The 23,039-nt window shown below is 40.7% G+C and overlaps 1 protein-coding gene across 6 annotated transcripts in view; it reads left to right on the top strand.

The window, feature by feature from the left end:
* ITSN2 (intersectin 2) overlaps positions 1 to 23,039 on the top strand; it is a 151,756-nt gene that overhangs the window by 111,258 nt on the left and 17,459 nt on the right. For 5 of the 6 annotated variants that reach the window (XR_003309545.1, XM_026454744.1, XM_026454742.1 and 2 more), the window contains one exon: positions 22,333 to 22,454. Coding sequence is in view for 5 of the 6 variants with exons in the window: in XM_026454744.1 (XP_026310529.1) it covers positions 22,333 to 22,454 (122 nt within the window). In the remaining variant the exon portion in view is untranslated. Of the gene's footprint in view, positions 1 to 889; positions 2,922 to 22,332; positions 22,455 to 23,039 lie in introns of those variants that run through there. The other variant, XM_026454743.2, reaches the window with a different exon arrangement.

Raw genomic sequence — 23,039 nt, forward strand, 5'->3', positions numbered from 1 at the left:
GGTACATGAAGGATAAGTAGTAATGGTTTGCTGGAATGGCAAGTGTTGGGGATGCAAGGAGGAACTTATTATTTTCTTGGTCATTTTACATACTGACAGCTGGGAAAACAAAATGTTCAAGAGGTTATTTTAAAATAAGAGTAGTTTCAAATTTCTCTTTGTTATAAAGTTATTAGCAGTAACTTACCTATTACCTTGTTTCTGGCTGGTGTATGTGGGTTTTTTTAGTTTAATCAGATCTAAAAACTGAATACTTTATTGTTTTGCCTAAATGAATGGCTAAAGGCTTGTCATCCATCCTGGAATGAAAGGGCTCTCAATTCTGTAATTCTAAGGATAATTTCCAGAGAGATTCCTCTGAGATGGTTTATTGTTTCTGTAAAACCACTGTTTAAATTATCTAGGAAAGTGAGGAGTACCGATTTTGTTTACTTGAAGTAATTTATCAGAAATTGAAGAGTCATAATTGCTTTTTCAAAGAAGATGAAGAGTAATGTTAATTGTGTTGGTAGCTATGAAGTTCACTCACATTGTTTATATTAACCTATAATTTTAATAGGATATGGTTCAGAAAATGCTTAATCCTTAAAGTCAGGAATAGGTATGAGATCCTTGTTGTACCTACCCGGATTTTTAGAAAGAAATCATCTGTTTGTAGTCCTTGTAATCGTCAGTGAAAGCTAGTTAAATTACAGATTACCGTTTGTGTTTCTTTGGCCCTTATAAGTATTATTTTTCATTTTTTACATAATTAGAACTTTTTTTTAAAATAGAGAATTTTAACAGTTCAAATTTGTTTAGTTGATGTTGCATGTTGTTACTAGTCAAATTTTATCTCACCCACCTAATTTGCATTATGTTCATTTTATTCCTCATTTTCTTTTTTTAGGACCCAATGTTGTCTTCCAGTTGTGAAAGCACCCCAGAGACCCACTATCCAAGTTTCACTCTAGCGTGGAGGCAGGGCAGGCAGCCCTGCTCAGATATCTCCTACACAATTCGTTCACTTCGTTTGAATGTTAGAGCCACTTGTGATTATTTTTTTGTGTTTCTAACTTATAGTTTAAATTTATTTGTAAAAAGTTAAAGGATAGTGGGTCTTTGTGTGGCTTTCCCTGCTGTTCACTCTGGCATCTTTAGCATTTTTCTTCTTTTTTAATTTGATAATTGTAGGTCATTAGCATGCATATTGAGTTTGCCCTTATGTGGTGGGAGTTCAAACACACAAAGACCCACTATTTGCACAAACTATTCTTACTGGTTTGTAATAGGCTGCCATGCTTTTTTAATGTTATTGCAACATGTGTATTCATTTACATAATTCAGATGAAATTTGCTTATGTTCTGCTATTATGTTTAATCCTAATCACAGTGAGCTCTTAATTCGCTCAATATGTGGTTTGCCCTCAAGTGCACACTGTTTATTACTTTGTAATATGCCACTATGAGTACTGACATTTAGATTTGTTTAAAGGCCAAGAACTGGAAACAGCCATGCCCTGTTTTCTATGTGTTCAGGATGGGAATAACAACATTTTGGGGGAACTTTTTAAATCTCAGAGAAGAGGAGAGTGGCCTGCTCTGGCAGGCATGTGCAGAATAGAGTGTTTCATTTGTTTCAGTCCCAAAAATGAGCCTTGTCCTATGGTAGTTCCCTTAGAATCTTTATGTGCTCTGGGCTAATGAAGATACTGCATCATGTGCTGCAGCATTTGTATTCTTTTTCAATGACCTAAAAAGGGATTATTTTTGAGGAATGAAAGGCTCCCATCGTTGACTGTGAGATGTGAAAAACCTTTCCTAGCTTAGAGCATTTATATCTACAGTCATTTAAAAGTCAGAGTTCATTGTTACCTGCTTTGATCAGGTGACTACATATCCCAGTATACAAAAGGGCACTGGTCGACATTCTTCTTCATGTATTTAGTAAAGATCATAAGAAATCCTTTTTAAGAGTTTAAATGTCCCGGAAACAGACATGCAGGCTGTAGTCAAGAATGAGTTAGAGTGAAGGAAAGCTGTGTAACACCTGGCATTCCTCTGTGTTCATGGAGCTTCTTTGAGACTCGAAGATTGATTTTACCACTCAGACTTCTCTGGCTAATACCTGTTCTTCAACCACATTGGCTACTTTGACATAGAAATTTACTTCTTTTCCTTGAATGGAAAACACTTTAAAAAATAATAACAAACATTATTATAAACTAATATGTGTGAGAGTACTTAGTTGGAACAAAAAGGAGTTTTAGTAGACAGTATTATACTATATTTGAAAACCAAGGAGAAGTTTTTACAACTTAAAATGTTTACAAACTGCAGTGCAATCTACCGTTTGTGAATGTCAGAGTATCAGGAAAAGTGTATATACAATCACAGAACCATATTTCCTCACAAAGTTATTTACAAAGAGTGAAATATGTTTTTATACCTCTCAGTTTCAGTTAGAGGCATCTTTTGTGCAATATTTATGTTAATGTGCCTATACATTATGAATGAATTATTTCAGTCATACATTGCCTAAATCATAACTTTATGATGCTTGGGAAAGAATCAACAGTTAAAACTTCATAAAGTTCTAATGTCTGTGTTTCAAAATACATCACATTATTAGGCTGTAGGCAGATATGTATGTGTGCTCCCTAGGGTGGCAATTTCTAGTTACTAGACCACTTCTATTTTTAGCATTTGGCATCCTCATGATACTTTTATAAATATGACATTAATAGGAAAGCAATAATATCATTTTACAGATGGAATAACAGATTTGCCTGCATTCACTGAAAGAGTGCAAAGATTTGGTCCTTGTGAATTCAACTGACTCTTTCAAATTGTATTAATTACCTGTTCTTGCCTTTTATTTTCTGAACTTGCTGCTTTTGCATTCTTTTTTTTTTTTTTTTTTTTTGAGGCGAAGTCTCGCTCTGTCGCCAGGACTGGAGTGCAGTGGCCGGATCTCAGCTCACTGCAAGCTCCGCCTCCCGGGTTTATGCCATTCCCCTGCCTCAGCCTCCCGAGTAGCTGGGACTACAGGCGCCCACCACCTCGCCCGGCTAGTTTTTGTATTTTTCGTAGAGACGGGGTTTCACCGTGTTAGCCAGGATGGTCTCGAACTCCTGACCTCGTGATCCGCCCGTCTCAGCCTCCCAAAGTGCTGGGATTACAGGCTTGAGCCACCGCGCCCGGCTTTTGCATTCTTTTGAGTTCAAAGACAGTTACTTCAAATCCATTTTGAAACCCTCGGGGTAGAAATCATACCACTTGTTAATTAGCCACATTATTTTGGTCTAACATTTTTTTCTTTATAATTCTGAAACTGAGTTTATCTAATACATTGATGAATTATTTCAAAGATATTTTTATAGTGCAAATCACTTCACTTTTACACTGATAAATATAAATTACTAGGAATGACCTTCAGATAGCATTTGGCATCTGTAACCAATCTGAAAATAATGTGTTCATCAGGTACCTATGGATTAAATCATATACTGGCATATTTAAGCTGAATGTCAGTCCGGAAAATAAATTTACTATATTAACTGAAATACCACTCTTTGTGTAGGTATTTTGTCATATATTTAAGAAAAAGCTAAAAAAAATGGAAATCGTATGACGTTTTGTCATATATTTAAGAAAAAGTTAAAAAGAATGGAAATCGTATGACATAATAATTAAGTCTTTCTTAAAAGTGCATGCAGTCTTTTGCAATACCTCATTCAGCCAAGTATTTGTTCTCTTCCTCATTCAGTATAAGGCAGCTTTCAATTTTCTTAGAAGGCAACATTAGAAGGTTAGAGTTCATCAGAAACACAGAATTTTAAAATGTGAGTTCAACTGAATGAATTTGAATTTCTGTAGGAGGTAAAGAATCAAAATACCAGATTGCAATATATAATAATCACTTTTAAATTATTTGATTAAACCTTTTAGGTTTTCCAGAAATGAATCAGTTCTAAAACCAAAGCTGATTTTTAGAAAATTTGAAAATGTAAATCAGCCCTATCCATAATATAGTTTCTCTAAAACTTTATCTTAATTTTAAAATAATATAACTATTAAAAATGTAACTGATATATAAATGTTTTGAAATAGAACATTTTAAAATATAAATACTGTAGTTTAAAAGAAAGAAACTGGGGGAAGGAAAAGTAGAGAAAGAAATGCCAATTCCAGTCCAAAGCTTTATTTGCCAAGTTTTCTTAGAGTGACTTTTACCAATTTATGAATTCTTGTAAACAGAATCTATAATGGAAATACTGAAAGACTTGCCTAAAGTGGCATTATTGAATGCTGCTGTGATGCTACTGTAATGTAATAAATTATTAAATTGTTGCAAAGTGCTGTTTTTGCCTTAAAATTTTATTTTGTGTGTCTTGAAAACTATAGTATTAAAGGTATTGAGATTGTGCAAATGCTGGGCACGCTTGGCATGAGATAATCTGTTTTTATTTTTACAAAATTGTAATATAACTATGCAAGTGTGTTTATTAAAAGAACACAAACTATATTAGTTGTATTGTGTATTTCTTTTGAAACATTCTTTAAAACTTACTTTTAATTGTTTTTATTTAGTCATGATTAAATGTCTTTGGAATGTCTCTTTTTCCTTAATGTAGTCTCATGAGTACAGGCCAGCAAATTGTTTTATATCATAGGGGGCAAAAGAAATGTTTAAGTGGTCAAGATGAAAAGAATTTGTTCGGAGATAATCATATGTATCTCAAAAGTGAAATAAAGTTTGATTTTAATATGTTGTTGCTCACAAAAGTAAGGAAAACATAATCTAGGCTAATAATAGACTATTGTGTTTTCATAATTTTTACTGCAACTTTTTCCTAAAAAGATTGATGGAACTTACAAATGAATACTCATTGCAAATGTAGAGTAAGACCTTTAGTACAAAATAAGAGTTTATGTAAAAGAAGCAGCAGTGAATGCTTGGAGGCATCAAAGTTAAGCAGTGTTAAAGTTAATCGTGTTGGTGGTTATATAAGCCCTTGGGTGGAAAGAAAGATACGGATCTAAATCCAGGCCATCCATCAACATCTAGCACAAGCAACCTCTTGCCAAAAAGCCTTTCCTCATCTCTGGAAAGTTATTCAACTAACTTGTATTAAGTGTTTACATAAGGCCAAGCAGGTGCTGGAGATACAAAACTGAGTGTCAAGTGGCCATCGTCTTAGGTGGTACATAGTTCTTTGAGGGGATTAGGCCCATATGGAGATAATTATAAAACAGCATATTCAGCACAGTGATAGATACTTACCAGGCACTTAAGGACTGCATAGAAGGAATACCAAATTCAACCATAGATTGGTGAACAAGAGACTTGCTGGAGGAAGCAACTGCCAGGTCTATAAGATAAGTAGCAATAAGCCAGATTCGGTGGGTAGGATGGTGGAGTGTATGATAAAGACAAGAAACGGCATGGTCGGGAAATGTCATCGTAAGCATTTCAGTATTGTTAGAATGGAAATAACAGAGCCAGGAACTGTGAAAGTTGAGGCTTGAGAGGCAGGCCAAGGGCTGAGGCAGAAATTCTCTAGCTCAGCTGTATGTTGGAATCACTTGGGAAACTAAAAATCTGTAGTCGCTGGGGTCCTAATTTAAATGGATTGAAGTTCAGCCTGATCATGGGAGTCTTTCAAAGCCTCCCAGATGATTCTGATATGCATCCAAGGTGGAGAAGAAAATGATGAAACAGAGTTCTGAGGGAAAAATGGCAGGAATTGGGGATTGATGGGATATGAGTGTAGGTGGAAGTCAGTTATTTCCAGATTTGTGTCTTGAGGGACAGGGTGTGATAATGGTGCCACCAACTGCAGTGAAGAATTAGAGTTGGGGGAAGAAGAGTTTGGAGCACCTGTGGGATGTCCACATAGAAATTGTCAAGCAGGTGGTCAGATAAAATCAAGATAGACACCATCAGATGTACACCACTTGGTGGAATGACATACATATGGGTAGTTGTGGAACCAGTGAAAGTAGATTACTTGGGAAGAAGATCAGACCTCCTAGAAGATCAGCAGTTAAGGGTTGGATAGTGAAAGGAACCCAAAGACTGGAAACAGGTTATATGAGAAGGAGATTGTTGTGCTATTTTCACAACTTTTAAAAAAATAAGGAAATTCTGGCTCTGCAGTCATCTCTCGCACCAGTAAAAAGAGGAAAAATGCTCTTTTTTGAGGACTTCCTAGTCTACGTACTTTTCTAAGGTCCTTGAATGTATTACCTCTTCATTGTTTTCTTTTTTGAGATACAGAGATTCAAACAGATGAGATTATTTGTTCAGGATTCCACAGCTAGTAAGTGGTAGAGGTGGTCCATGGTCTGGCTCCCAAGTCCACGCTGTTAGCCTCTACACTAGTGTGCCACCATCCCCTCATAATGAACTTCGGGAGTACAACTGTTACTCATACCAGTGAAACGAAAGCAGGATGGTGGCTCATGCCTGTAATCCCAGCACTTGAGAGGCCAAGGTGGGTGATTACCCTGAGCCTAGGAGTTTGAGACCAGCCTAAGCAACATGGTGAAACCTGTCTCTACAAAAAAAATTAAAGAAAGATAGATAGATAGATAGCTGGGAGTGGTGCTGCTGCACTCCTGTAGTCCCAGCTACTCAGGAGGCCGAGGCAGGTAGGTCAATTGAGCCTGGGAGGTCGAGGCTGCAGTGAGCTGAGATCACACCACTGCACTCCAGCCTGAGTGCCAGAATGAGACCCTATGTCAAAAAAAAAAAAATCAGAGATTGCACAGGGTTTCTCTTTGTAAAAAGGACACACAGAGAAGAGTCAAAGAGTCAAAGACTGAACATAATAAGCAAGGACAAGACTCTATGACAATAGTATCCAGAAGGATAAAACTGAACTTAATCACTTTTTTTGGCAATAGCTTCGGTTTTTACTATATTCACAAAGTTGTCCAACCATTTCCACAATCACTTGTAAAACATTTTTATCACCTCAGAATGAATCTCTGTACAATTTAGCTATCATCCCCATTTCCCTAAGCCCCCCTCCAACCTCCAGCCCTAAACAGCACTAATCTTGTTTCCATGTTTGTCTATTCTGAACATTTCGTATGTATGGAATCATAAAATGTGTAGCATTTTGTGATTGGCTTATTTCACCTAGCGTAATGTTTTCAGGGTCCATCCATGTAGTAGCATATAGCTGTACATTATTCCTTTTTATGGCCAAATTAATATCCCATTGTGTGTATATACCATGTTTTCTTTATCCATTCATTAGTTAATGGACATTTGGGTTGTTTCAACCATTTGGCTATTGTGAATAATACTGCTGTGAACATATGTCCATGTTTCTTATGGATAGATATCTAGGAGTAGAATTCCCAGGTCAAATGGTAAATCTATGTTTAATTTGTTGAGGACCTGCCTCACTGGCTGCACCATTTTCTGTTTCCACCAGCAGTGTACAGGGCTTTCTGTTACTCCACATCCTCCCCAGCACTTCTTATTATCTGACTTCTATTATAGCCATCCAGTGGGCATAAAGTGACATCTCATTGTGGTTTTGATGTGTATTTCCCTGATGACTAATGATATTGGGCATTTTTTCGTGTGCTTGTTGGCCATTTGTATACCTTCTTTGGAGATACATCTATTCAGATCCTTTGCCCGTTTTAAAATTGTCTTCATAATTACTTTCTTAAAATACTTTAGAGTAGTTTTAGGTTCACAGCAAAATTGAGAGGAAGGCACAGAGATATCCCATATGTCCCTTGCCCTGACACAGGCATAGCCTCCCCCATTAACAACCCCCCCACTGGAGCAGTACATTTGTTACAATTGATGCACCTCCATCATGTCATTCTCAAAGTCTGTAGTTTACATTAAGGTTCAGTCTTGGTGCTGTGCATTCTGTGGGATTGTACAAATGAGTAATGACGTATAGCTAGCATCACAGTGTCATACAGAGTATTTTCACTATCCTAAAAATCCTCTGTGCTCTACCTGGTCAGCTCGCTCTCCCTGCATCCCCTGGCAACCACTGATCTTTTTACTGTCTCCATAGTTTTGCCCTTCCCAGAATATCATATGATTGGAATCATATAGTACGCAGCCTTTTCAGATCGGCTTTTTTCACTTAGTAATAGGCATGTAAGTTTCCTCCATATCGTTTCATGGCTTGATCCTTTCGTTTCAATGCTAAATAATATTTCATTGTCTGGGTACCATTGTCTGGGTGTACCACATTTATCCACTCACTGAAAGATACTGTGATTCCTTCCAAGTTTTGGCAATTCTGAATGAAGCTGTTATAAATATCTGTGTGCAGGCTTTTGTGTGGACGTAAGTTTTCATTTCCTTTGGGTCAATACCCAGGTGTGTGATTGCTGCTGGATCAGATAGTTTAAGAGTATGTTTAGTTTTGTAAATGGCAAACTGTCTTCCAAAGTGGCTGTACCATTTTGCATTCCCACCGGCAATGAATGAAAGTTCCTGTTGTTCCACATCTTTGCCAGCATTTGATGGTGTCAGTGTTATGGATTCTGGCCATTCTAACAGGTGTGTAGTGGTATCTCATTTTTGTTTTAATTTGCATTTTCCCAGCGACACAGGATGTAAAGCATCTTTTTATATGCTTTTTTGCCATCTGCGTATCTTTTTCAGTGAAGCATCTATTAAGGTCTTTGGCCCGTTTTTTGTTTTCTTATTGTTGACTTTTAAGAGTTCTTTCCATATTTTGAATAATAGTTCTTTATCAGATATGTCTTTTGCAAGTTTTTTTCCAGTCTGTGCCTTGTCTTCCCATTCTCTTGACCACATCTTTTGCAGAATGAAAGTTTTTACGTTTAATGAAGTTCAGCCTATCAACTCTTTCTTTCATGGATTGTGTCTTCGGTATCATATCTAAAGAGTCATCACTGAGCCCGAGGTTATCTAGATTTTCTCTTACATTATTTTCTAGGAGCGTTATGGTTTTGTGTTTCAAATTTAGGTTTGTGATGCATTTTGAGTTAAGTTTTGTGAAGAGTAGAGGCCTGTGTCTACATTTCATTTTAAAGAAATTTTTTTTTTGGCATTTGGATGCCCAGTTGTTCCAGCATCATTTATTGAAAAGACTATCCTTGCCACATTGTATTGCCTTTGCTCCTTTGTCAAAGGTCAGTCGACTCTATTGATATGGGTCTATTTCTGGACTCTATTCTGATTCATTGATCTATTTGTGTATTCTTTTGCCAGTACCACACTGTGTTGATTACTGCAGCTTTATAGTAAGTCTTGAGGTCAGGTAGTGTCAGTTCTTTAATTTTATTCTTCTCGTTTAATTTTGTGTTGGCTATTCTGGGTCTTTGCCTCTCCGTATAAACTTTTAGAATCAGTTTTAGAATCACTTTTTAAACTTTGCTTTAAAGAACAACAAATTATGAAGGACATTCTTCACAGAGACGTTTTAATGCTTGTCAAAAGGCAAAAATCACTTACTCTTTCAAAGAGAACGATAAGTGAGTGCAGTGGGAAGTATAGTGGGTGGATTGCTTTGATTCCTGTCTTAGCCAGCTCACCCCTCTGAGCCTTAGCCTGGTCCGTATAAGTGAGAATAATAATACCCACACTGCATATGAGACTTAAGGGGTTTGTAAAGCACCAGTTTAATATCTGACACATAATAGATACTAGAAATAACAGCTAACGTTTAGTAAACATTTGCTGTGATGAACTAATCATTTGGGTTGTCTGAGTAAGTAGTAGAGTTGGAACTCGCGTCCAGATCTGACTCCAGAACTCATTCTCTCATGCTGCTTTCCATTAACTGGGAGCTGCTCTTATTCCCAACCACAAAAGCAGAACAGTCATCAGTTAATTGCAAGATGGAGGGTGAAGAAAATTAACTGCTTTAAATGAATCCAAGCTGGTCAAGGTACATTCCAGGGTACCGAAGAACCTGCCACTGGGATCCCTGTGTCACCAGTGGTCATCCATTAACCACCTGAAGTCAGAGTCAGACAGTGCTATAGAATTTGTGTGTCCTAAACTCAGCAATTTGGGGCGAAGTCTCCAATTATGTATGTAGTCATAAACAAGTGGAAGATATGAGTCATATGAACATACCACTGGGGAAGATTAACGGTGTCATAAACTGTTCAGTAATACTAAGAAAAAATATATATGTGCATATGAAACCCCTACTGCCCAAGGACAGAGCTATGGTAATCGGTGTACTTGTACAAAGTGCTACAGTGCATGGAACAGTTTATTTGGAACTGGCTATTAGATACAAGGGCCTAACTGTGTGTGTGACAGAGCAGAAGGGTGTGTAAGGGAACAATTATGTCACTTAGACATAACAAAGAGTTAAAGGAGAGTAAGGGCCTTGTTTGCTTTTTCATTGCTTTGGGCTTTGGCATTCAGAATATTTATCCTAAACCTTTTTTGCCTTTCAAATTCAGTTCACCAAGCTTAGGACCTGGTAGGTTTATACATGGAATCTCCAGTGATTGCAATGTAAGCACCATTTTAAATGGCCTGCCATTACAAAATATAAGACTTGAAACAAGTTACCTAGATTTAGATATGTAGTAGCTCTAATTTCTCTGGTAAGTCTCTTCACCACCAAGCTTCAGATTCTCTATTTACTTATAGAGCAGGGGTCAGAGTTGTTATCTGTTATTCAGAGGATTGTTCAAGGGTTGTAAATCAGTATATACATACTGGTACGGTTATTTTTATTGTTAGAATTGAAAGTACTGTTTCATGATATCTCTTTATAATATTCTATATCCTGCATCTCACATGAACTCCCTCCCTTGAGTCATGGTACAAGTCTGGCAGGTTAGAAGGTTGCTGCAGAGTTTAGCCTGAACTAACTGCTCTGTGAGGCAAGGTCTGCCCTTTTGTCTGTCATTAGGAGGTTGTTGCTGTCTTAGGCTTATGACCTTTTACAGTAAATTCAAAAGTAAAAATCAAACCAATAAAATTTTTCTTTATCTTGCACTTGTCAATACAGTTGCTTTTGGAAATTCTAGAATATGACTATTTTCTGAGCCAAATAGTTTACTTTCTGATGGTCTGCAACATTAAACCATGATCTGAACTTCTTTCCTTTTTGTGCTTACATGAGCAACATAGCTCCTAATGGAGTAGAACTTGACAGGCCTCAAAAAGACATGAATTTAGAAATTTGTCCAGTAATTATTTAAATTTCCAAAAGTAAAAACAAGTATCTTTGGCTTTGTGGTGGAAGCATGCTACCCAGTACTCAATAAATATTTGCTAAGTGGATGAAAAGCTCTTCTTTTACAAAATAAAATATCTTGTAATTTTCTAGTGTCCTGATAAAACTTCAATAAAAAGATAGCCTTCAGAAAATGCAGTTTATTCATGTAGATTTACTGTTAAAGTCTCCTCTTTTCACTGAGCTTTACAGTGTAACTGGAAGCCATTCTGTGATACTCCGGCTGCATAATTGGGCACACAGAGAACAGCATTGTTCACTGGCACTGCTCTCCTCCAAATGGGCAAGGACTTTTCTGGGACTTGTGACATAATCTGAACAAGCACTCTCTGTGTTCGTCATCACAGATTGTCTTTTGTCCTTTACCTCCTGGAATCTGCGCAGATCTTTCCCCTCTCCTTTCCTAGGCATCTCTTGTTTGCTGCTTATTCTTGCTTGCACTGTAACTTGGAATAGTGGTTCCCAACTGTGGTGCGACTTACTTATGATTCGTAACTTGTCTCTCAGTCTCCACATCCTCCCACAGCATGGGGATGGGTCTTGTGGCCCAGCCCACTACTAATTATTCCTCTGGGAACATGATAGTAGCCATGATCTCTCATCTTTCCTCTTTGCCCACTCTTCCTGTCTACCAGAAAGGAGCTTCCAGGAAGTTTTCGTCAATTTCTCTGACTGCCTATAGTTAACACTGCTGTACTGTCTCCTGAAGCTCAGAGTTTATCTTCACATCACGTTCCATAAATGCTTATTGAAGCCCTCCTGTGTGTCAGACACTGGGGATGTGGCAAATTATAAAACAAACAAAAATTGCTGCCATCTTGGAGCTGGTGTTTGAGTAGGCTAAAACAGAAAACAAACAAAATGAAGTGTGTAGTGTCTTAGAAAAATAAAGCAGGGAAGGGGAATGGGAGTTCTGCAGGGAGGTAGATCCAGAGGGATTTTACGTTGAATAAAATACTCAGATGAAGCCTCTCTGAGATGGTGACGGGGGGCAGAGACTGGAGGGGTATGAGGATATCTGGAGGGAGCCGTGTGGATATCTGGAAGATATTCTGGGCAGAGGGGGTAGCACATACAAAATCCCTGAAGCAGGAGCATCCTGTGGTGCCTGAGGAATAGTGCAGAGGCCTGTGCGGTGGAAATGGAGGGAAGAGCAGGAGAGAAGGAGGAAGCGAGGGTCTGGGTGTGACCTAGGAAATAAGGGAGATTGTTTAGGTTCTTGTGGGCTATTCATAAGAACTTTGGCTTTTGCTTGGAGTGAGAAGAACCCATTGAAGAGTTTTTGTTATTTTTATTTTTTTTAATTTTTATTTTATTTATTTATTTTTTTTTGAGACAGAGTTTCACTCTTGTCACCCAGGCTGGAGTGCAATGGTGCAGTTTCCGGTCGCTGCAACCTCTGCCTCCTGGGTTCAAGTGATTCTGCAGCCTCAGCCTCCCAAGTAGCTGGCATTACAGGTGCCCACCACCATGCCCAGCTAATTTTTATGTTTTTAGTAGAGACCGGATTCCACCATGTTGGCCAGGCTGGTCTCCAATTCTTGACCTCAGGTGATCCACCTGCCTCGGCCTCCCAAAGCTCTGGGATTACAGACGCGAGCCACCGCACCCGGCCAAGGGTTTTAATTAAAGGAGTGACATGATCTGATGTGTTTTAACAGTATTGATCTGCCTTGCCAGATTAAAGAGGGGGAAGGGATCAGAAGCCAGGAGATCCATTGGAAAGCTAGTTCAGTAATCCAAGCACAAGATGATAACTTGGATCAGGACGGCCGTGGGGGACGTGTGAGAAGTGATCTGGATGTATTGTGACGATGGAGCCCACAGGTGGATTGAATGTGAAGTGTGAGAAGTATCCGGTGGCCTGAGCAGCTGGAGAGATGATACTGCCATCCACTGAGGTGGAAAATCAGAGGAGCAGGTTGGGAGATGATTAGGGGTTTGGCTTTTGATGTTACTGTGATGTGCCTTTTAGACATCTGAATGGGGATACTGAGTATGCAGCAGAACATGTGAAGAGGTTCAGAGAAGATGTTCAGGCTGGAGTGTAAATTTGGGAGCCTGTCAGTACATAAATAAGCCCTGAGAATGAACGAGGTCACCAAGGCTCTGAGTATGTAGAGGAAAGTTCCCAGGACTGAACCTTAGAGCACTGCGACATTAGAAGTCTGGAGAGTTGAGGAGGAACGAGCAAAGGAACCGTGGGAGGGCAGACCAGTGAGGTGGGAGGATAGTGAGGAGAGGCGAGGTGGTGACCTGGAAACAGTGAAAAAGGATCTCACGAGGAGGGCTCATCAGCATCACAGACATTAGCAAGTAAATAACAGAGGAGGCTACCTGGGGAGATTAGGAAGTTCTTTTGTTTTAAAGTGAAATAGCTGAAAATAATGTTAAATGTGTAATTTTCCAGCTTCATTCAGTAAACATTTTTCTACAGTAATATCGATTCCTTGGTGTTTATTGAAATTGGTTCTATGGTTTCTTTGTGTTGTTGAGACAGTGTCTTACTCTGTCACCCAGGCTAGAGTGCAATGGCACAATCTTGGCTCACTACAACCTCTGCCTCCTGGGTTCAAGCGATTCTCGCACCTAGGCCTCCTGAGTAGTTGGGATTACAGGCGCCCATCACCATACGCAGCTAATTTTTTCATTTTTAGTAGAGATGGGGTTTCGCCATGTTGGCCAGGTTGGTCTCGAACTCCTGACCTCAAGCGATCTGCCCACCTCAGCCTCCCAAAGTGCTGGGATTACAGGCGTGAGCCAGCACCCCTGGCCTGGTTCTATGGGCTCTTCAAAAGAATGTATAGTCTCTTGTATGTGTGTTCATATGTTAACCTTGTTAATAGTGTTCAAATATTTCATATTCTCATTAATTTTCATTGAGAGAACTATATTAAACTCTACTACTATGATTATAGATATGTCAGTTTTTTCTTTTTCTTTCTTTTTTGGAGGGAGGTGGGGTACGAGTCTTAAGTTTTTTATTTTACACTTTGAGGCTTTCCTGTTAGTTGCAAATAAGATCAGAATTATTCTTGTTCCTGGTGAATTGTTTCTACCATCTCATATGGGTCCGTAAAGCCTAATTTGTCTGTTGTAATAAAACCTCCCCAGTTGCTTTTAGAATTTTTATTTGGATAGCTTTTTCTAGCCCACTACTTCCAACATTTCTTTGACCTGATTTTTAATCCAGAGCCTCTCTTTTCACTGACAGATTTAAGCCATTTACATTGATTAAAACAATTTAATACTTTTATTTGTATCTATTTTATTATGTATTTTCTATTTACCAGGCATTTTCTTTGCCTTTTTGTTCTGCTGACATAGGGACTTCTGTTGCACTGATTAAGTTTCTTTGTTTCTTTTATTGCCCTCTACTGGTTGGGAAATTATGTATTCTATGTTCTTTGAGTGGTTACCTTTCCATTTTTAACATATGTGTTTACCTTTGATCAATATCTCTTCCTTCTCCTGATCAATGCAAGGATGATTTATCGCTAATGATTCTCTTCTGTCTTTCATGTTATTATATTTTTGTGTTTTAACTTCACCTTGTATTTATACCTGCCAACTTAGTCATTATTATTGTTGTTTTATACAATCAGTGATTATTTTGATTTCTTACACATTTACTAGTATTTTGGCTCACCATTACTCATATCTCTTTTATCTTTCCTTCTTATGTAATTTCCTTATTCCCGAAATACATCTTTTAACAGTTTTTCCAGTCATGTCTATTAGTGGTAAATGCACTCAGACTTTGTCTGAAAATGTGTTTACTTCTCTGTCACCTGTGAATTAGATTTCCAGCTGGACAGTCATTTTCTCTGTGTTGTGTGTTATATGAGGCCAGTCTAATTTGCCATTCATGTGGTTATTCTGGTTTTTCTTTCTGACCGTTTAATCATGTTTTTTCTTCCCTCTTTGGTGTTCTGGTATGGATTTGTTTTTGATTTTTTCCTAATCAGAAGCCATTGTTCTGAATTTGGGACATTGTATCATTCTTCAATTCTAGAAAAGTCTCAGCCATTATAATCTCAATATTACCTCTCTCAATTCTTTCTATTCCCTTCTCCTAGACTACCTGTCAGATGTATGTTAGGCCTTGTCATTCTGTCCTCTGTGTCTCTTAACCTCCATTGTATGTTTTCCATCTTTTTTTTTTTTTTTTTTTTTTGAGACAGAGTCTCACTCTGTTGCCCAGGCTGGAGTGCAATGGCATGACGATCTTGGCTCATGGCAGCCTCCACCTCCCGGGTTCAAGCAATTCCCCTGCCTCAGCCTCCTGAGTAGCTGGGATTACAGGTACCTGCCACCATGCCCAGCTAATTTTTTGTATTTTAGTAGAGACGGTTCACCCTGTTGGCCAGGCTGGTCTTGAACTCCTGACCTCAGGTGATCCACCTGCCTCAGCCTCCCAAAGTGCTCAGATTACAGGCATGAGACACCATGCCCAGCCTTCCATCTCTGTTTCTTTCTGGGCTGCATTTTAAGTAATTCTTCAGACCTGTTTTTAGGTTTACTAATTCCTAGGATGTGTTTAATCTGCTATTTTATCTATTAATATATCATTTCCATGACAATATTTGCCATTTTTATTCTTTTTCAACTCTGCTTATTCTTTATTTTAATAGACTACCTATGGCTTCAAGCCCTTCATTATGTGTCTTGAGTTAATGTTAAACATATATATTTTACATCTCCATGTGTATTTTTGTTCTTGGTGTTCTAATCCTTGGATTTTTTCCCGTTTTTTGTAATTTTTTTTTTTAATACTTTGAGCTCATCTTTAATGAGACTTGGTTTTTCTGTTGAATCTTGTGGAACCAAAGTTGTGAGTGCGGCCCTCCAGGCCAGTTGCACCATTCCTTTGGCCAGTCACCCTAAGGGTATCCCCAGTGGGCGACCAATTTTTGTGCTTTTTTCTTTTTCTTTTTCTTTTTTTGAGATGGAGTTTTGTTCTATCGCCCAGGCTGGAGTGCAGTGACACAATCTCAGCTCACTGCAGCCCCTGCCTCCCAGGTTTAAGTGATTCTCCTGGCTCAGACTCCCAAGTAGCTGGGACTACAGGCGGACGCCACCACGCTTGGCTAATTTTTGTGTTTTTACTAGAGACGGGGTTTCATCTCTACTGAGTGTTAGCAATAGGTCAAGTAAAATAACAGAGGAGGCTACCTGGGGAGATTAGGAAGTTCTTTTGCTTTAAAGTGAAATAGCTGAAAATAATACTAAATGTATAATTTTCCAGCTACATTCAGTAAACATTTTTCTACAGTAATATCGATTCCTTTGTGCTCAGACCTCAAGTGAGCACCAAGAAAAACCAGAATAACCACATGAACGGCAATTAGACTGGCCTCACGTAACACACAACACAGAGAAAATGACTGTCCAGCTGGAAATCTAATTCACGGATGAGAGAGAAATTATAAACACATTTTCAGACAAAGTCTGAGTGCATTTACCGCTAATCGAACTCCTGACCTCAAGTGATCTGCCCACCTCGGCCTCCCAAAGTGCTCCGGATTACAGGTGTGAGCCACCACACCCGGCCACTTTTTGTGTTAATTCATCTGAATTCTTGAACTCCAAGTTGGTGTAAGATGCAAGCCCAGCATTTCCATTCATTACTTAACAGACAGAAAGCTTTTTAATCATGTCACTCTTCTGGAGAGAAGACATTTTTCCTACTTCACCCTGTAATATTCAGTGTCCTGCCAGAGTTTCCTCTCATTGGTCAAACCCAGGCAGAGACCAACTAGAACAGAAACTTAGAAAAAACAGCCTGCAGGGTTGGCTTTTTTGCAGCCCAGAGCAGAACAGGAAAAAGGAGAGAAATGGACCTGGGCAACACATATTCTACCCCCTAACAAATATTCCCTGACTGCTGGCAGCCAAAACGCTGTGCTCAGCTTGCTATTACAGAAACGTGTTAGACACAGTCCCTGATCTGCAGTGAGAGCCACAGACACACTAACTACACAGATTAACAACAGCACCAGTTAGACGACATGTAATGTTAAAATACAGATACAAACCAGTACCATGGAAATGCAAAGGAGAGGCAGGTCTGGGGGTGAGTGTCAGAGGGACGGGGAAGGTTTCCCCCAAAGAAGGCTGGTTCTTTGTGGAGAATGAGGTGTGGACAGAGGATACAACAGGAGCAAAAACAGCAGAGCTGTGGAAAGTGTGTGCAGCCTATGAGGCTGGGGGAGGAAAGGCGGGCAGCGTAGTCAGAGCTGAGGCTGGAAAGGTAGGCCGAGGCTGGCTTCTGGAGACTCTGGAGCCTCTACCACCGAATTAGGACTTCATTCTGCAAATAATGAAAGCCGTTGAACGTTTGTGAGGGAAGGAACACAAAATATGTGGTGGCTGGCTTGAGCTGTTCAATAGAAATCAAGTGTGAGTCACAAATGCAGCCCCATATGTAACTGAAAATTTTCCAGTAGCCACCTTAAAAAAGTCAGAAGAAACAGATGAAATTAATGTTTATATTTTTACTTCATCCAATTTATCCAAAATATCTTTTCAATATGCAATCAGTATATTATGAATGCAGCATTTCCCATTTCTGTTTTTCTGGAACAGGTCTTCCGAATTGAGTGTGTGTTTGACACTGACAGCACGTCTTTATTTGGAGCAGCCACCCTGCATGTGTGCAGTGGTCACAGGTTGCTAAGGGCTACTCTATTGACAATGCAGGTATAGAGGGTGGCAAAGGGGTGTATCCCATCCATAAGACCCGAATTCCTCAGTTTATCAGGACTTTTCTCAGGACAAAAAAGATTTTACCCTCCCTCTCAAAACAAAGAGGATTCTCTGGTCGAATACGTGTTGGGAACTCTGAGCTCATCAGATTTTTCTGTAGCACAGAGTTTCTCACTGCCTAATACGCTCGTGTGCACTGGGGCCCTGCGAGCGAGACACAGAGTCTGCTTCATTGTCTGGATTCATCTGACTGCACGGGACAGGAGTGTCAGGAGCCTATTTTGACATTTGCTGGACCGGGGAGCAGAGAGCCGGGCAGCCGGCAGAGGCAGAAGACAGAAGGAAACATCAAGAAGAGGAGAGACGCAGGGGCTGAGAGAGGCAGACTCGAGCCTCCAAAAAGACTTTTCATCCAAGGCACCCGTGCTGTGGGCCGGCAGAGGAGGGTGCAAGCTCAGAAGGGGTCGCTGAACTTGGCAATGCCGAGGTCACTGTTACCTTCCCGAGAGCAGTGTCAGGGGCGGTGGGGCAGGAACCAGAATCCCGAGTGGAGATGTGACCCGGAGAGCTGGCAAGAGTTGGCCATGGGTGTAAACCCCTCCAGTGACATTTGCCAGTGAGACCAAAGAAAGGCGGTGCTGAGGAGGGGGCAGGGTTGGAGGAAGGGTGCTTGTTGGTTGGTTTCAAACAGTGGGGTAACAGGGACGCTTTGCAAAGTTTATAGGCTGAGAAGGAAACGGCGAAGAGTGAACATAGAAGCTCGAAGGAAAGGGAGGGGCCCTGGAGGACAGGCCAGTTACAGACTAGCTTTAGAAAGAAACAGGACCCCTCCTTCCCTGACTCAGGAAGGACACACAGGGACAAGTGGACAGACAGAGGGGAGGAAGAGGGGCCTTGTGTCTTTACTTTTACCCTGACATCAGAGGTAAGAACGTCTGAAAGTGAGGGTAGGAGTCGGGTTGGAAACTTAAACAGAGGGTAAAAATTTAAGAGCAGGCCAGGCGTGGTGGCTCATGCCTGTAAATCCCAGCAGTTCAGGAGGCCAAGATGGGCAGAGCACTTGAGGCCAGTAGTTCAAGACCAGCCTGGCCAACATGGCGAAACCCCGTCTCTACTAAAAATACAAAAATTAGCCAGGCGTGGTGGCATGCACCTGTAGTCCCAGCTACTCGAAGACTGAGGCAGGAGAATCGCTTGAACCCGGGAGGCGGAGGCTGTAGTGAGCCGAGATCAGACCACTGCACTCCAGCCTGGGCCACACAGTGAGACTGTCTCAAAAAAAAAAAAAGTCGAAGAGCCATCGTGATGAAATGCAAAAGGGTCAGCTAGGCATGGCATGCCAGGGTGTCCCCACATTATCCTGCTAAAGCTAATGCTATGTATAGTCCAGCTTTAGAAACAAATATCTGAGGTTCTTCCTATTATTCCAAGGTATTATTCCAGATAGAGGGGCCGGTACTCGTGGTTTTTAATGTAAATCATTGTTTCCCAAGTGTGATAGTTGTATCCTCATGGTACTCAACGCAGTGGTACACAAAATGGACCTGTTTTATTTGAATGATTACATATTTGCTTTAACGATTATTAGAAGAAACATAATGAGCACATTTAACTTCAAACATGAGTACGTTTAGAGAAAAATATTAAGTAAATAATAATAGAGATGGAATGTGGATGTGGCAAAAGTCTTGAAAGCAGAACATGAAGTTTGTAAGACACTGGTGTGGGAGGTGGGGCAACCTTGGAAACTGGCCTGAGTTCCCTCCATCAATCACCTGGCCACACCGAGTAGCACCACTGGATCATATCAGGACCAGAGCCATTTCACCAGGAGTCTGGTCACCAAGCCTGTCCTCCCTGCTCCACAGCCTCCTCAAGCAGACGTTTGGATTAGCCTGTGTTTAACACTCAGTCACTATGCAGTTCCCCCTGGCAGAAGATAAATACTGTCCCCCTAAAAGCTTAACAATTTTGAACACGACAGTGGCATTATTATTTCTCTTTCTTTTCTTTTTCATTTCTTTCTTTCTCTTTCTTCCTTTCCCCTTTCCTTTCCTTTTCTTTCCTTCCTCCCCTCCCCTCCCCTTCCCTTTCCCCTTACATTCACTTTTTCCTTCCTTTTCCCTGTTCCTTTCTTTTCCTTTTTTTTTGAAACAGGGTCTCACTAGGTTATCTAGCCTGGAGTACAGTGGTGCAGTCACGGCTCACTGCAAACTTGAACTCTCAGACTCAAGCACTCCTCCCAGCCTTTGCCTCCCAAGTAGCTGGGACTACAGGCACGTGGCACTGCGCCTGGCTTTTTTTTTTGGTAGAGACGAGAGTCTCACTTTGTTGCCCAGGCTGGTCTTCAACTCCTAGGCACGAGTGATCCTCCCGCCTCAGACTCCCACAGTGCTGGGATTACAGGCATCACATCCAGTCTATGATTTCTTTTTAGAAACACCAAACATAACCTGTCCTATTATTTCTTGTTGTTCTCTGTGGGGTAATTTCTTTAAAGCTGTTGGCAACATCTGTAGGACATAGAAAAGCTGTCTTCCTTAGAACTGTCTATAAGCCCAGATCCATACAAAATATATGCAAATGCAAAGGAAATTAGAAAGGGCAACACACCCTGCTGGATGCACAGTGTCCTGGCAGGTGCAGGGGTGCGTCTTCTCTCTGCTGCCCTTCCTAATTGCCTTAGCTACAGAAGGTCTTCCCTACTTCATTCGTCTCTTTCCCAGTTTTCCGACACAAGCATTTGCTGCCTCATGTTGTAGCTTGCTGGGTACCTACATGCTGTCAACCTAAATGACAGACAGAGAGGGAGACTCTAAGATAAACTGATGTTCATCTAGAATAGTTATTGCACTGGGCGCGGGGCTCATGCCTGTAATCCCAGCACTTTGGGAGGCCAAAGTAGGTGGATCACGAGGTCAGGAGTTCGAGACCAGCCTGGCCAATATGGTGAAACCCCGTCTCTACTAAAAATACAAAAATTAGCTGGGCGTGGTGGTGTGCGCCTGTAATCCCAGCCACTCAGGAGGCTGAGGCAGAAGAATCACTTGAACCCAGAAGTCGGAGGTGGCAGTGAGCCGAGACTGTAACACTGTACTCCAGCCTGGGTAAAAAAAAGAATAGTTATTGCAGTGGGAATATGCATGCCAACAGGTGCATATTCAGAGAGGTAAAGGAGGACAAAATTTTTTAAAGGAAAAATGAAGAGGATCACATAATTATATATATATATATATATATATATATATATATATAATTATCCTTGGCCGTGAGAACCAATGACAAGGGTGGCACCAGTGTCCGAGGTTGGACAGGCAGTTGCTGGGCAGATAACCTTTGCAGGACTATGTTTTTGTGTAAGGTCACCATGGCCTTTATGCAAGCTTGTGGTTTTGCAGTCTTTTGTGATAGTTCTAGTTATCAAGCATTCATGGATGAGAACTCTCTCTTCATGACCTTCCCTGGCCCTTTGTCAGGATTTTTAACACAAGTGACTCCATTTTGATTCTGACAACTTCCACTGCTTTTGCTTTTTTTTTCTAAGAAGGGTATCCTGAGGTATTTCACCACATCACTGTGTATAGACAAGCCCTCAGCCACTTACTTGTTAAGTGACTCTGGAATTATGTCACTTCATAGTTTGACATCTAGTTCAGCTCTGATGTGCCTGTAAATTGATCCAAAGTGAATGCAGTACCTCTCACCCTGATGCGAGGCTGCTTGTGGCTTTCCTGTCATTTGTGGCTGGATGTCGGCAGTGTACCAGGAGTTACTTGTTCTAGTGAGATGAGGCAGTGGTCTTCTGGGAATTACCGGGATCTGGGAATTTCAGGTTTTATAACCTTAGAACTTTCCTTTGAGAAATCTGGAGACACGTTTCTCGTTTCTTTACCAGTAGCTCACCGTGAGAAATCTATTTTACATTTCGAACACATATACGACTAAACATTTCACAAGATTTACGAAAGCCATATGCATGGTAATTTCTGTTTGTTTATTTTTTAATGCTGGGCCTGACCAGCATTTTAAAAACCAAAATGATATAATGACCCAGTAATGGCTTATGACCTGCAGTTTGGAGTGGTCTGAAGCATCTGATTCATTTAATCATTTCAGTAACTTCGAAAAATGTCTTGAGATGGTGAGATTCTTCACACGCTCTGCACAGTTCTGAAAAGAAATTAGGAGCACATTGAAACGTTACAGACATTGCTGATTTGCCACTTTGGAGCTGTGAGCGCCGGCTCATTAACGCCAACACTCCGCGTACACACGCCGCTCTGCAGAAGTTAGCAGCGCTCCTTTTAAGGCTGCGGCATTCTTTCAAAGCAGCATTTGTAAACCCAGCATGTCTGCTGACAAATGTCTGTTTTCTACAAAGTTGACTAAAGTAATATTTTAAACTACCCTGTTTTTTCCACAGGGTGTGCTGATCTGCAAACCCTGGACACAATGCAGCCAATTGAGAGGAAAAGACAGGGCTATATTCACGAGCTGATTGAGACCGAAGAGCGGTACATGGCGGACCTTCAGCTCGTGGTCGAGGTGAGGAGGCCGCTGCTGGCTAGCTCTCGGGGTATCTGCTGTCTCCCACGAGAGATGGTGGGAACCAGACTCAGGGCTGCTTCCACGCAGAGGCAAAGCAAGGCAGCACTTTTGATGTGTGAGTTCACAAATAGGGACGGAAGCTCTCACACCCGCCGAACGCCGTCTCTGCCTGCCAGATAACGCTTCCGACTGAAAGTCTCTAATGAGCTCTTCCCCAGATGAGGCCACTCAGAGTGAAGCGGGAGAACAAGGGGGCATTCGCATGGCTTCGCTGGATGTGGCAGGAGCCCCATCAAGGACGGACGGGGATCGAGTGGATGGGAAGGGCCTACGGCAGACCGCAGCTTCCTCGGATATTTGCCTAATATCTGTTTTAACATCTGACATTTTCGTAAACTGGCATCTCTGGAGGAACTGTGAAACGGTGGAAGTGTTCACCTCATGTTTGTATCAGTTTGGAAAACCCAGTGGGAGCCTACTGTAAAATAGTTCCCAAATATCATATAGCGACTGTTTGTTTGTACCAGTGACCTCTGTGCTGGTAACAGCTATCCTTATTCAACTAGCACTTTAAAATGATTT

Source organism: Piliocolobus tephrosceles, chromosome 15 (assembly GCF_002776525.5).
Source record: "Piliocolobus tephrosceles isolate RC106 chromosome 15, ASM277652v3, whole genome shotgun sequence".
NCBI lineage: Eukaryota > Metazoa > Chordata > Mammalia > Primates > Cercopithecidae > Piliocolobus > Piliocolobus tephrosceles.